Source organism: Diachasmimorpha longicaudata, chromosome 14 (assembly GCF_034640455.1).
Source record: "Diachasmimorpha longicaudata isolate KC_UGA_2023 chromosome 14, iyDiaLong2, whole genome shotgun sequence".
Classification (NCBI taxonomy): Eukaryota; Metazoa; Arthropoda; class Insecta; order Hymenoptera; family Braconidae; genus Diachasmimorpha; species Diachasmimorpha longicaudata.
This window is the reverse complement of record NC_087238.1, coordinates 3,847,007-3,859,128: the sequence shown is the minus strand read 5'-3', so window position 1 is coordinate 3,859,128 and position 12,122 is coordinate 3,847,007. Positions and strand designations below refer to the sequence as shown.

Sequence of the window (12,122 nt, the reverse complement as noted above, 5' to 3'; positions counted from 1 at the left end):
GAATCCTCGAGTGGGAGACGAGAAAAAAAAATTAGTTCTCTGACTCATCATATTTTCTCGATATATTCAACAATTTTTTTTTACACTCTTTGTTACCGAAGAACGAAATATTTATATAATGGTCAAGGGGGTTAAGAGCTCTGAGAAAGTTGGCAGTGCGACGATTGGACCCCGTCCGTGCTTCCGTGATTTCGTCATTCGTCCAATCAGCTTCACCTCCAAAACAACTTTCTCCCGAACTTCCAATGACGAACTACTGCTGAGGGGGTTTAATACGAGTAAACACCTTTGTCAAGTTACGAGAGACATCGGTAGAGGGGAAATTAAATGGTGGAGAGGGAGAAGTCATTGTGATATTGGATCTCAGGCGTAAATGGGACTCGTTGTGGGAATATGGGGCCCCTCTTTCTCTTGTGGATGTTCTGTTATGTTCGTTTCCGGTGGGGGAAGTACACATGAATTTTTTCAAGATCATTCAACTATTGGTCTAGCTGTTTATGACTGAATTGAAATATGTTAACCTCGAAAATTCAGGGGGGGGGGGTGGGCCCTTAAGGTAGCTCTACAGTTTAGGTAAATTCGAGGATTATGAAATGGTACGGAATTTTTTTTCGAGACGATCACATTTGAAATCGTTGTTTTTCGATCGAATTGTTATTGTTTCTGTTTTTGAGGGGAATAAAGGTGAAAAATTGGGACTTAAGACGGTCTTATGGGAAAGTCACCAGTTCTGGAGGAATTTTTTGATATTTCGTGGATGTTAATCCACCTTTTGGTAAACAAGACGTATTATTTGTTTATAAAAAGAAAACGTTTTAAAAAATCGCAAGACATTAAAATTTTTTTGAATTGTTCTGCAATTTTTTTGAATATTTAGGAACCAAAAATATTCAAAAGTAGCGTTTTCAGTCGGTAAAATACCGTTGTTGTCATTTAAATTATTTACTCATTTACTCGACAGTTTTTAATTAAATTTTTATGACGAATTCTATTATAAAAGACAAACATCGATACAAACAGATTCCTCAGCGATTTACAGGTTCTCAAGGCGTTTAATTTAAATTCTGAGCTCATTTAATTTTGACATTTTATCTAATTACAACATAAGGTACCGTGCGTTCGATTTTGTACTCTAAAAAAATAATTGCAAACTGATCACTTTACGTCTGAGATTGACCGTTTTATTTTCACTGAAAAATTACAGAAAGTTTATAAATTTCCATAATTAAGAATAGTTCCAACAGAAAATGTATAATTACATTTTACCTGTCTATACACAATGCAAAAGATTGTGATCTACTCTGAACCCTTTTACACCTCATAAAATGTTTGCCGAGACAGTCCCCCCCGATGACGACCTTAATCATCTTCACTATTTCCAACCTGACTGATGCGATTCAGACTCGTCAGGGCTCATTTTGAAGGTCAAAAAAATACTCACAAAATGAAAAACATATCGCCGACTTTCACTCTACCGATCTTGAATCATTAGCCTCGCCAAAGCCAATAAAAATTCACAGAACTCAGATCTCATTATTCTCCAGTCAACCTCATTATTCACATTTATGTAAACATTCCTCAGTGTTGTAACCCAACACTACCTTTCATTCGTGAGTTCTAAACAAATTTAAAAAATTTTATTGTCTAGCAATCTCATTCCCATTTTTGGTTTATCCAGTTCGAGTAATCTAATGATATAATTTTTATTTTATTTTGTTCGTACAAATATTCATATTTAGTCAAGGGATTATCAACAAAATCGAAGAGATGGTTGACCTCGACACGTCTTGGCACAGGGAGTCCCGTTGTTGGGTGCCATCACCGTTGTTCGACTTCTCTTGTGGTTTCGGTTCGGTTGTTGGGTCCGCTCTCAAGTCTGGAATTCTCCCCTCCCCTTCATCAAGTTGTGTTCGTTATTATTGACGACCTCGAAAGCCTTATGTACTTGGGCAATATATACATGTTTGTGATGGACGCGTGATCGAGGTTTATGGATGAAAATGTGCGGTTGAGGTTGTTAAGGTTGTTGTCGCACACAAATCTACTAGACAGATCTCGTTGAAATTTTTATGATAAACAGTTTAACAAATTACCCACAAAGTGATAGCTTATTATTTTAAAAAATATGTCTTGAAATTGAGATACAAATTTTTGAAATTTGGAGAATTTTCGCTCATTTAAATGAAGCTCGACGGATTATAATTTTTTTAAAATCAACCATTGGATAGATTTTGAAATAAAAATTTTTTGGAACCAAAGTTGACTCGGTGAATGCAACAAAAAAAAATTGAATCGATTGACCCGTTTGTCTTCGAGGAATAATTACAGGAAGTTCATAAATTTATGTAAATTGAGAACATTCACAATGGAAAATATATAGTTATATAGTTACATATATTTATTAGCTGTCTAGGGGCAATGCAATCAGTCAGGTGACTATACATCAAAAGATTGTGCTTCAATCTGAGCTTTTCTGTCGCGAATAAATTTTTGACAGCGATTGTAGCGCGACCACGACCTTAAGAAGAATTCGGAATCTCCTGGACAGTTAAATTATCATATTTTTTTTGTTCAAAAATTTTTTTGATACCTGACGAATGCCCTTGAGTTCATCAACATTCACTTTTATTTATTTACTCATTTTTAATGGTCCAATAGAATTTTTTGCTCAACTTTCTTGCGACGATCGATCATTGAATTTTCAAGGATAATTTGAATTTTCAAAGACCGCCTCGAAATCTATCTGTACTCCATTAATACTCGCTTTACCCTGGCCCCTCTTTCAATGTATAAACTTTTGCGTACACGCGATATTCGCTCAGTAACCTCAAAATAGATCTGGTTATTTCGATGAAGGCAAATTGAAGGAGAAAAAGCCCTCGACCCGAGTAAATAACCCGGATTCTACGCGATTCATTTTATTCGCGAAATTAAAATTCACAGAAATTTTACGATCAATAATATGTGAAAAATTGACGATTTTTCACTTCACCCACCTCACCTCACCCCTCCCCATCTCCACATTATCGTCTTTATAATTCATAAATTTTTAATTCAACAATTCTTCTAAAATATGATAACAAGTGTTTTGAAATTTTTCCAACAATTTTCGTTCTTCACGAATTTATCGGAAATATTATACTGGAAAATGACGCAATTTTCACTGCGCTCATTCCACTTCCACAGTTTAATCGAATAAAAAATTTAATTCAATCCATTAACCGATTCGATGATTGAATGTTGACGCGGGAAAACCGAAGATAAAATATTTAAAAAAAGTACTAGCCTTGTGGTATTGAAAATTATCAGGAAAATTGAATTATCACTCGGTCATAAATACTTATCTCTCAGTGTTGAATATCTATCTGTTGTTTTTTTTTTCTTTTTTTTTTTTAGCTTGAAGCATTGTCGTTTAAATCACGAAACGACGCGACGGCTAGTTATTATATCGACTTCCATATCCGAGCCAATTGTTATCGCAGCATAACTTATATATACATGTGACTCTTTTGCGTAACGGTCTATCCTGGCCATTTATTATGCCTCGGGGTACCGATTGATTGTGTAATAGGCTGTCGTGTGCTCCTTTATTACGTACAATTTTTCAGAATTTTTTTGCGCTCGGAAATTTTCAAACGAATCGACGATATCGAGGGAGGAGGGAGGGGTGAAACACTTCGAGTTCGAATGAGTTCTACTTTTCACTTGAATGTTGTTATTAAATTGGTAATGCACCTGGAGGAGAGACTCGACGCAGGAATTGATCCGCTGAGAAAATTAGCGAGAGGGGGAGGGATATTTCAGTGGCTTTCTCCAAGGTTGGGTGAAAGTTTGTGGAAACTATTGCAATTCCCGTTTTTTTGTTGGAATATCTAAATATTTTCAGAGGTATTTGCATAGTTTTTTTTTATTTGTCGGTTGAGATAGAAAAAAATTTAGGGGTTTGATGTCCTGGCTAGGGGATGAGATGCAAAAAATGGTGACGTGATTTTTGAGGAAAATTGTTTTGTGTTTTGGGGAAAACTGAATTTTTTTTTGGGGAAAATGGCTGAGGGGGTTGAAGTGGAAAAGGGAGATAAGTCACTGTTGACTGTCGACCAGTTTTTGATGAATATCTTGAGATCTAAGGGAGATGGCAAAATTTTTATTATGACATCTTTTGTAGAGTGAATTGAGTACTACAACAAATGTTATCATAAAAATTTGGCTATCTCTCTCAGATTCGAAGATATCGATGAAAAACTCTACTCATCAGCGAAGTGGCACAGGACGACAAGTCACTTGTGACTATCGATCAGTTTTCAATGAATATCTCGAAATCCACTGGAGATATCAAAATTTTGATCATAACCTTTTTTGTGGAGCGAACGTAATCCTACAATAAATGTCCTCACACAAATTCCGCTATCTCCCTCCCATTCAAAGATATCGTTAAAAAATCACCTGCGAAATCAACTGACCCCCCTCGCACCATAATTTCCTCACAAAAATTCTTCCACTAATAATTCAAACCCATCCCCCTAAAAAAATCCCCCTCCCCATTACCTCATCCCAAACAAAAATAATTACCAAAACAATATGTCCCCCCTATTTTTTTAGAATCCCTTAAAATCTCAAAAAAATAAATTTCAATATTTTCCCCGAAATTTCCAAATAAATTTCCCAACATTTTTGTTGCATTCACAAAAAAAAATATATATATATTTTTGAGTCAAGAGAGTTCATCTGGAGCAGATGTTATTTCCGTTCCGTATATAACGATGTTTCGATGAACAGGGGGTGAGGAGGTGGTGGCGTTAGAAGACCCCGTGTGCAACACGTGTTGCAAAGAGGAATTCATGTATTTTGGTCGCGCGCGCGCACCCCGTCTTGTGGAAAATGCCCCACTCCGCCTACTTTTCTTTCGGCGATGAGGGACGTAAAAGGGGGTCGGTGGGTGACCGAAGGGGGGAGGGGATGGGGGGGGGTGCTTCCGTGGTATTTTTGGGGGCAATAGTTGCGCCCTGTACATGTGCTTGCGGCGTTGCTTGAAACAAATAGATATAATTTTAGTCTATCGGGTGAGGGGGGGGGGGTGAGTGAGAGGGAGGGAGGGGGGTGGGTGTACTCGATCGACTTCTCGGCGTCTTCGATTAATTTAACGGAGAGACGACCGGAGAGGGACTAAAAAAACATTTGAGGGGGAGGACAGAGGGGTTTGAGAAGGGGGTGGGGGGTATGGGGGAGGGTGTGCGCTCGCGCGACCGCTAATTTTAGAGTTTAAATACAAAGTCATGCCGGGTGCCACGAGCCCGCCTGTTTTTACGAGTGTATAACAGCCGATGCGTGCGTTCGAGAGATTCTCGCGAGTGATGGGACGATGAGAGGGGGTGGGACGGGGGGGAGGCGGTAAAATACGAGAGGAGGTGGGATGGAACGGGGTTTATTGACAGTTTATCGGTAATAGGAATGGAGAGGGAGGGGGGGAGTGACCCGAATTCGAGGCGAATCAATCGATTTTTCGAGAATTGAGAGATTTTTGAGGGGTTGGTAGGTCAGGTTTTGAGTGGGAGGGGTGGGGAATGTTTCTTTGTGTTCGGAGGGAAGAATTGGAATTGTGGAATCGGGAGATAAAAAATGGAAATGTGGTTGGGAGGATGGAAATTTTTTAAACATTTGTGGGGCCCCTGAATGCGGGGGAGGGGGTTAGTTAATTTTTTAAGGGGGTAAAAAAATTCTAAATGAATTGATAGTTGGTGGGTGGGGGGTGAGAGTTGAGAGATAGGTTGGAGCGGATGGAATGGACAATTACGGTAATTTTTTCGGTGCGGGAAATTATTAAAGGCTCGAGGATATTCTGAATTCAATCCTGCGCAGTAATTTCAACATTGATGACATTTGCTGGCATTTCCAATGGATACGGTAATTTGTCATGAATTTTTAATGGTTTACGTTAGATGTCGTGCCGCAATTAGATAGTCATGGTGAACTCAAATTAATTATCGAGGTAAAACGTGGAATAAAGTTTAACCGGAAATTTGATTTATCCATTGACAGGAGTTTTTGCAAAATTGAACCGTCAAAAAATCCGGATTTTTATACTCAAAACCTCAGATTTGAATCTTTGACAACAAAAAACTTCATTTTTCCACAAAACACTGTCTCAAGTCCTGATTTTTCAAATTAAAAAATTTTAAACACAAATTAAATTAATCAAATTAAATCAAGAACAAATTGCGATTTTTCACTTCACAAAAATCCAATTTTCTTTATTTCCGCAGATTTCTCCGACTCCCCCCCCCCCCACGTGTTCACATCTCATGGACTTTATTTTTCCAACTAAAATTAAAAATTCAAACGAACCCATTCAATTTTCTATTTTCCTTCCACCAAATGTTTCCAACGCATACCAAATGGCAAATAAATTCAGATAACTACCCCTGAAGTCTGTTGACCCCCACCCGCCCCTCAATTTTACCGAAAGGGTAGAGCTACTTTAAGCAACATCACCTACCATCCCTGTAATCGATAAATTCGCATCGTCGATACATGTGGACAAGTTACTTTCGATAGTATCCGAGCGTGTCATCGACAATAATGTACAGGGTACGCTCTCACGGATGGGAGAAGTATCAGCGGGGGGTGTGTGCGCACCCCTATTGTTCGGATACTCACGGCCTCTAGTTGACGAAATATTGACATCCGAGAATAGAAGCCCTTCGGGGTGTACGTGTGGTAGTGCGACCCGACGACGCCGGAGAGACGAACTATCGGGTGGAGGTGGGGTAGGGGGAAACGAAGGAGTAAAAAAAATATATACATATATATATATCTATGTATATATATACATATTTATCTACAAGAGAGTCTGTGGGACTTGGTTGGGGTTGTCTGATAGGGGGTGATTGAGGGAAGGTTAGGCTAGTGCATTCAGAATGAATTTTAACTGGTGGGGAGAGGGTGAGCGATGACGTCAACTCGAAAATACTCGAGTGGTACTATCCTTCCGTCAAACAACGTTATCGAGACGCACCCTTTATATTCGACGCACAAGCCCTTCATTGTTCTGGATATATAGATGTTTTTTTTAAATTTTTTTATTGGATGGAGGGTAGGTTTGGGAGGGGGTTGGGAAGTTGAGGGAGTTTTTCGTGGGAATCTCGTGGAAATTATTCAGAAATTTTTCATGGATTTTTCATATTTTGCAAGTCTGTCAGATCAGTCTGAATATATTAATTAATATTTAATAATATTTAATGATTAGATAAATGAAATTGTTGTAATTCTAGGGAGTATTGGAGAAATAGAATTTAGATAGATTTTAAGGAGGGGGAGGTCTACCCTCGGATCAGTATCTTACCGATATTATAATAAATATTTCTTTCTTATAAACAAATGATAAGACATGTTTTTTAAACGGTCGATTTTTTACGAATTTATACTCTCATTAATACTCTCATTAATGCTACACTAGATATTTTACATTATTTTCCTTGATATTATAATTGAAATTTGTAAATCAGTCTTTCAAATATTTACAAATAAATTAGATATTTTTTATCAGTTGCATCTGCCAACTTTTTAATCGTGAAAGGTCGTGTACAGTTCGATTTACGACTATTTGTTTAAGAAAAATTATGAAAGTATTTCAATACCGGAAATTTCAAAAGTACCGTAAAAAGGTGCCACGGCGTCCTCTCACAGGTAATTACCGGGACTAATGACTATCACCAAAAATTACCAAATTTTATGTATTCAATCAGAGACAGTTGGAAAACATTTTTTTTTTTCAAGGAAATTGCGTCACTTAGAAAATAAGTCCCACGACATTTTCTAACGGATTTCGTAATTACAGAGATACTCAAACAATTATATTTGATATTTTCGATTGCATTTTCATTTATTCTCATTATCCGAATTTTATGCATTTTTCAGTAATGTGAGCATTACAAACTTGTTCATTAACATCTTTATAAAATCGAAAAATACGTGGAACGGACCCAGACCACATTATTTAAATAATAATTATATTATAGTATTATTTGATAAAATAAAAATATGTCACATCAAATTCCAGCGATATTTACAACATAATTCGCATTCCAGAATAAATTTTTAATTAATAATTAATTAAAAATGAATTGATTGGCTCACTCTCTCACCGACTCCACCAAAAATACCCCACCAATTGAATTTTTAATCTAACAATATTTTTTTTTAATTTCCGGAGAAATTTTCCGATGAATTTTCATCAGAAATTTGTATTTCTTTTCATTTCCTCGGGGCCAGTTGAGGAAAAATAATTTTAAGATATGGGTTTTGCCCTCGGAAGGAGAGGACTGATGCCTGGGTTTCGTATACCTACTGTGTACCGGGTTTCGGTTGCCGCACAGCGTGTATTATGCTGCACTGTGTGAATAGCCAGCACGTGCATTTCCCACAGAAAAGCAATGGGGCCTTTTGCTGGAGTGTGTCTATGTGTATGTGTGTGTGAAGGCGCGCGCGAGACCAGCTGGGAATTGAAAACGTTTGGATTTCGATGTAACCCGAATGGTACAAAAATGTTTTCGGCATCAAGAAAAATGCCTCAACCGCCCTAGACTGACGGGAATACATTTTTTTCGGGGCCCATTGAAGGCCCCGGATATCGACGATTCCCTCGCTTTTCATGGAATTTCAGGGGAGATGATGGGTTCTTGGAAATTTAGGAATGCACGGATTTTTTCGAGTTTATTTAACGGTCTACCTTCCACCCGGAAAAATTAATATGTTTTTTATTTATAACAGGAGTTTATTCTCTATATTTTTCACCTCAGGTTTTTACATTTTGCCCTCACTCCTCATTCCTATAGTTATCAATAATTTATAATATGTATTTAAGTTACGTAACAATTTTCTCGAAAATTATCAATAAAAAATTCTGTGATTTATTTACGTCCGATGATAACAAATTCCGATTTTTGCCTTTTTAAAAAAAAAATTACGATTTCAAATGTGATTGTTAATAATCTTTGAATATCTTAAAAAGATAAAAACAACTTCAATTTATTTCTAATAATTGACCTGCAATTACCAAATTTTATTCAATTTTTCCTAAAATTTAAAGTCCCAAAAGCTAAATCCCATTTCTTTTTGTTTCAGAATTAATCAAACCGTTGAAGAAAGAATAATCATCCGGGGTGTTTCGAGGAGTGCCACCCCAGAGTGGGGGTGGTGTTTAAGAGTTTAGTACCGCGGCAATGGTGGCAGCTGCCACCGCAACGGCCACCGCCACTGCCTGCGTGGTGGCCATGCAGGACCGCCAGGATATCCCGTCTCAGTTCAACCAGGTAAAAATCTCCTTCAATCTCCCTCCTCTCATCCCTCCCACCCCCAAATCCTCAATCGTATCTAACAAAAAATATTAAAATTCTGTTAAAGAGTCAGCATGGAATGCCCCACACAACCTACAACAGCGGTTACCCCCAGCGTGGCCCAATGGCCGGAATGGGTCCAGTCGGTATGAACAACTTCACCGGAATGACATCAATGGGCCCAGTTCACTCAATGAACACCCTGAACTCCATGAACACCATGAATCCCATGAATCCCATGTCGATGGCCCAAATGAACTCGATGAATTCAATGAACAGTATGTCCCCAATGACCCAGATGAACACCATGGCAAACGTGGGTAACAGTATGTCAATGAACACCATGATGACTGGTAACAGCATGCAGATGACAAAAATGGGTATGCAGCAGTCGCAGCAGCAGTATCCAAGGCGTTTAGCACCCTATCCAGCCCCAGGTATGCACATGGTCCAGAAACGTCAACAAGGTGCCTACGTCAGTCCCACCCCCCAGCATCCAGGAATGCAACAGCCGACAAATTTCAACACAATGGCCAATCAGTATCCAAATAATTATCCAGGTACACGTGCCAACTTCCATCCCCAGTACCAGCCCGTCCAGGGTATGAGCCCGAGCTTCCCAAGCACTATGATCAGAGGCACCAACATAAGACAAACAGCTCCATCATACAGTGCCCAAGGGGCACCCCAGTCAAATCAGTATTACGGTAACAGTAACCCCCAGCACAATCAGGTGACAATGTCAACGAATCCAGTGTCACATCAGACTGGACAATTTGTTGGACATCAGGGTACACCAAGCCATCCAAATCATCCAGGTCATCCGCCCCACCAAAGCCACCCAACGCATCCAAATCACCAGAGCCATCCCACCCATCCATCACATCCCAGCCATCCAGGATATACAAATGCCAATTCATATCCACCGAATCCCCAGTATCAGCAGGAAGTATCACCCATGAGAAATGGGCCCAATCTACCCAACGTTTCTTACCAACACAGTCCAATTCCTGGTAATCCAACACCACCACTGACACCAGCAACATCGATGGCACCCTACATAAGTCCAAATCCAGATATAAAACCCAACTTCAGTGACATGAAGCCGACCTTCTCCGATATTAAATCACCAGCGTCAATTCAGAAGGACGATGAACTGAGATTAACATTCCCAGTAAGGGATGGCATTATCCTTCCCCCATTTCGTCTACAGCATAATTTAGCTGTCAGTAATCACGCATTCCAGCTTAAACCAACAGTTTATCAAACACTAATGTGGAGACAAGATTTGGAATTGCAGTTGAAGTGTTTTCATCACGAGGACAGACAGATGAATACAAATTGGCCAGCAAGTGTTCAAGTATCGGTTAATGCAACACCACAGGGAATTGACAGGGGTGAAAATAAATCATCTCATAAGCCACTTTACCTCAAGGATGTGTGTCAAAATGGCAGAAATACGATACAGATAACAGTGTCAGCATGTTGTTGTTCACATTTATTCGTTCTTCAGTTGGTTCACAGGCCGACTGTCAGGAGTGTACTCCAGGGTACATTGAAGAGGCGATTGTTGACAGCTGAACAGTGCATTGCCAATATCAAGCAGAACTTCAATAGCTCGATGGGTAACAGTGGAATTAAGAGTGAGAATGATGTTGTTGAGCAGACGGCGTTGAAGATATCGTTGAAGTGTCCGATTACCTTCAAGAGAATTACCCTTCCAGCTAGGGGTCACGATTGCAAGCATCCCCAGTGCTTTGATCTTGAGAGTTATCTTCAATTGAATTGTGAGAGGGGAGCGTGGAGGTGTCCAGTTTGTTCGAAACCTGCTGTGCTGGAGGCGTTGGAGGTGGATCAGTACATCTGGGGAATTCTTCATTCCACAGCAAGCAGTGCGGACATTGACGAAGTGACGATAGACTCGGCTGCCAATTGGAGGCCTGCCAAGAGCCACTCGAGTATCAAAAGTGAAGAGGATGACTGCAACAAGAGGCACATCAAGAAGGAGGCCATGTCCCCTGGCAGCATGAGCATGCCCACTATGAACAATTGGGAGATGAATCAGGCGATGAGTCCGTACATGCCACCTGATATGAACAGCATTGTCAGTGGATCTATGATGAATACTTCGTCACCTGGGTACAGGGGTAGTAGCATCAATCATAGGAATTCCTCCGGGGGTAGTTATGATATCAATAATGGGGGAAATCTTGGAAGTGATTACACGAATGGCGCTGGACCTCTGACGCATCTCAGTGATTCGGTTAATTCACTGGATCCGTTGAATGCTATGGAGAAGAGTCTCAATGATCAGATGCCTCATACACCTCACACACCCCACACACCACATACACCTCACACTCCTGGAGGTGGTAACAGTGGACCTCCGAGTGTACCACCAGCATCACAGGAATCAGCTAATCATAATACTTCAGGGAATGGTAGCACTAATATCAGTGGGAATGAGACAACCGAAATTCCGTCTGATCTTAACTTTGATCCTGCAGCGGTTATCGATGGAGAGGGAACGGGACAAGAAGCTTTGAACGTGAGTTTCTTAATTTATTTACTAAATAGGATAATTAATAAAATTATAGCCCAAGTTTGAAACTGAATAATTGAATAATAATTCACAAGTCTAATGACGATAATAATCTATTAAATAAAATAATAATAATTACGAATAATTTACGAATTGTTGAGTCCACATTGAACTAATAGAAAATTCTGGAATTCACTTTTTCTCAAAAATAAAATTGATAATATTAAAAAACTATGACAAGTAAAAAA

At 39.2% G+C, this 12,122-nt stretch overlaps 1 protein-coding gene across 2 annotated transcripts in view; it reads left to right on the top strand.

Moving 5' to 3' along the window:
* Nucleotides 1–12,122, top strand: part of LOC135169341 (zinc finger MIZ domain-containing protein 1) — an 89,889-nt gene that overhangs the window by 75,453 nt on the left and 2,314 nt on the right. For both annotated transcript variants that reach the window (XM_064134264.1, XM_064134263.1), the window contains 2 exons: nt 9,121–9,308; nt 9,400–11,880. In XM_064134264.1, coding sequence (XP_063990334.1) covers nt 9,219–9,308; nt 9,400–11,880 — 2,571 coding nt within the window. In that variant the 5' untranslated portion in view covers nt 9,121–9,218. The remainder of the gene's footprint in view (nt 1–9,120; nt 9,309–9,399; nt 11,881–12,122) is intronic.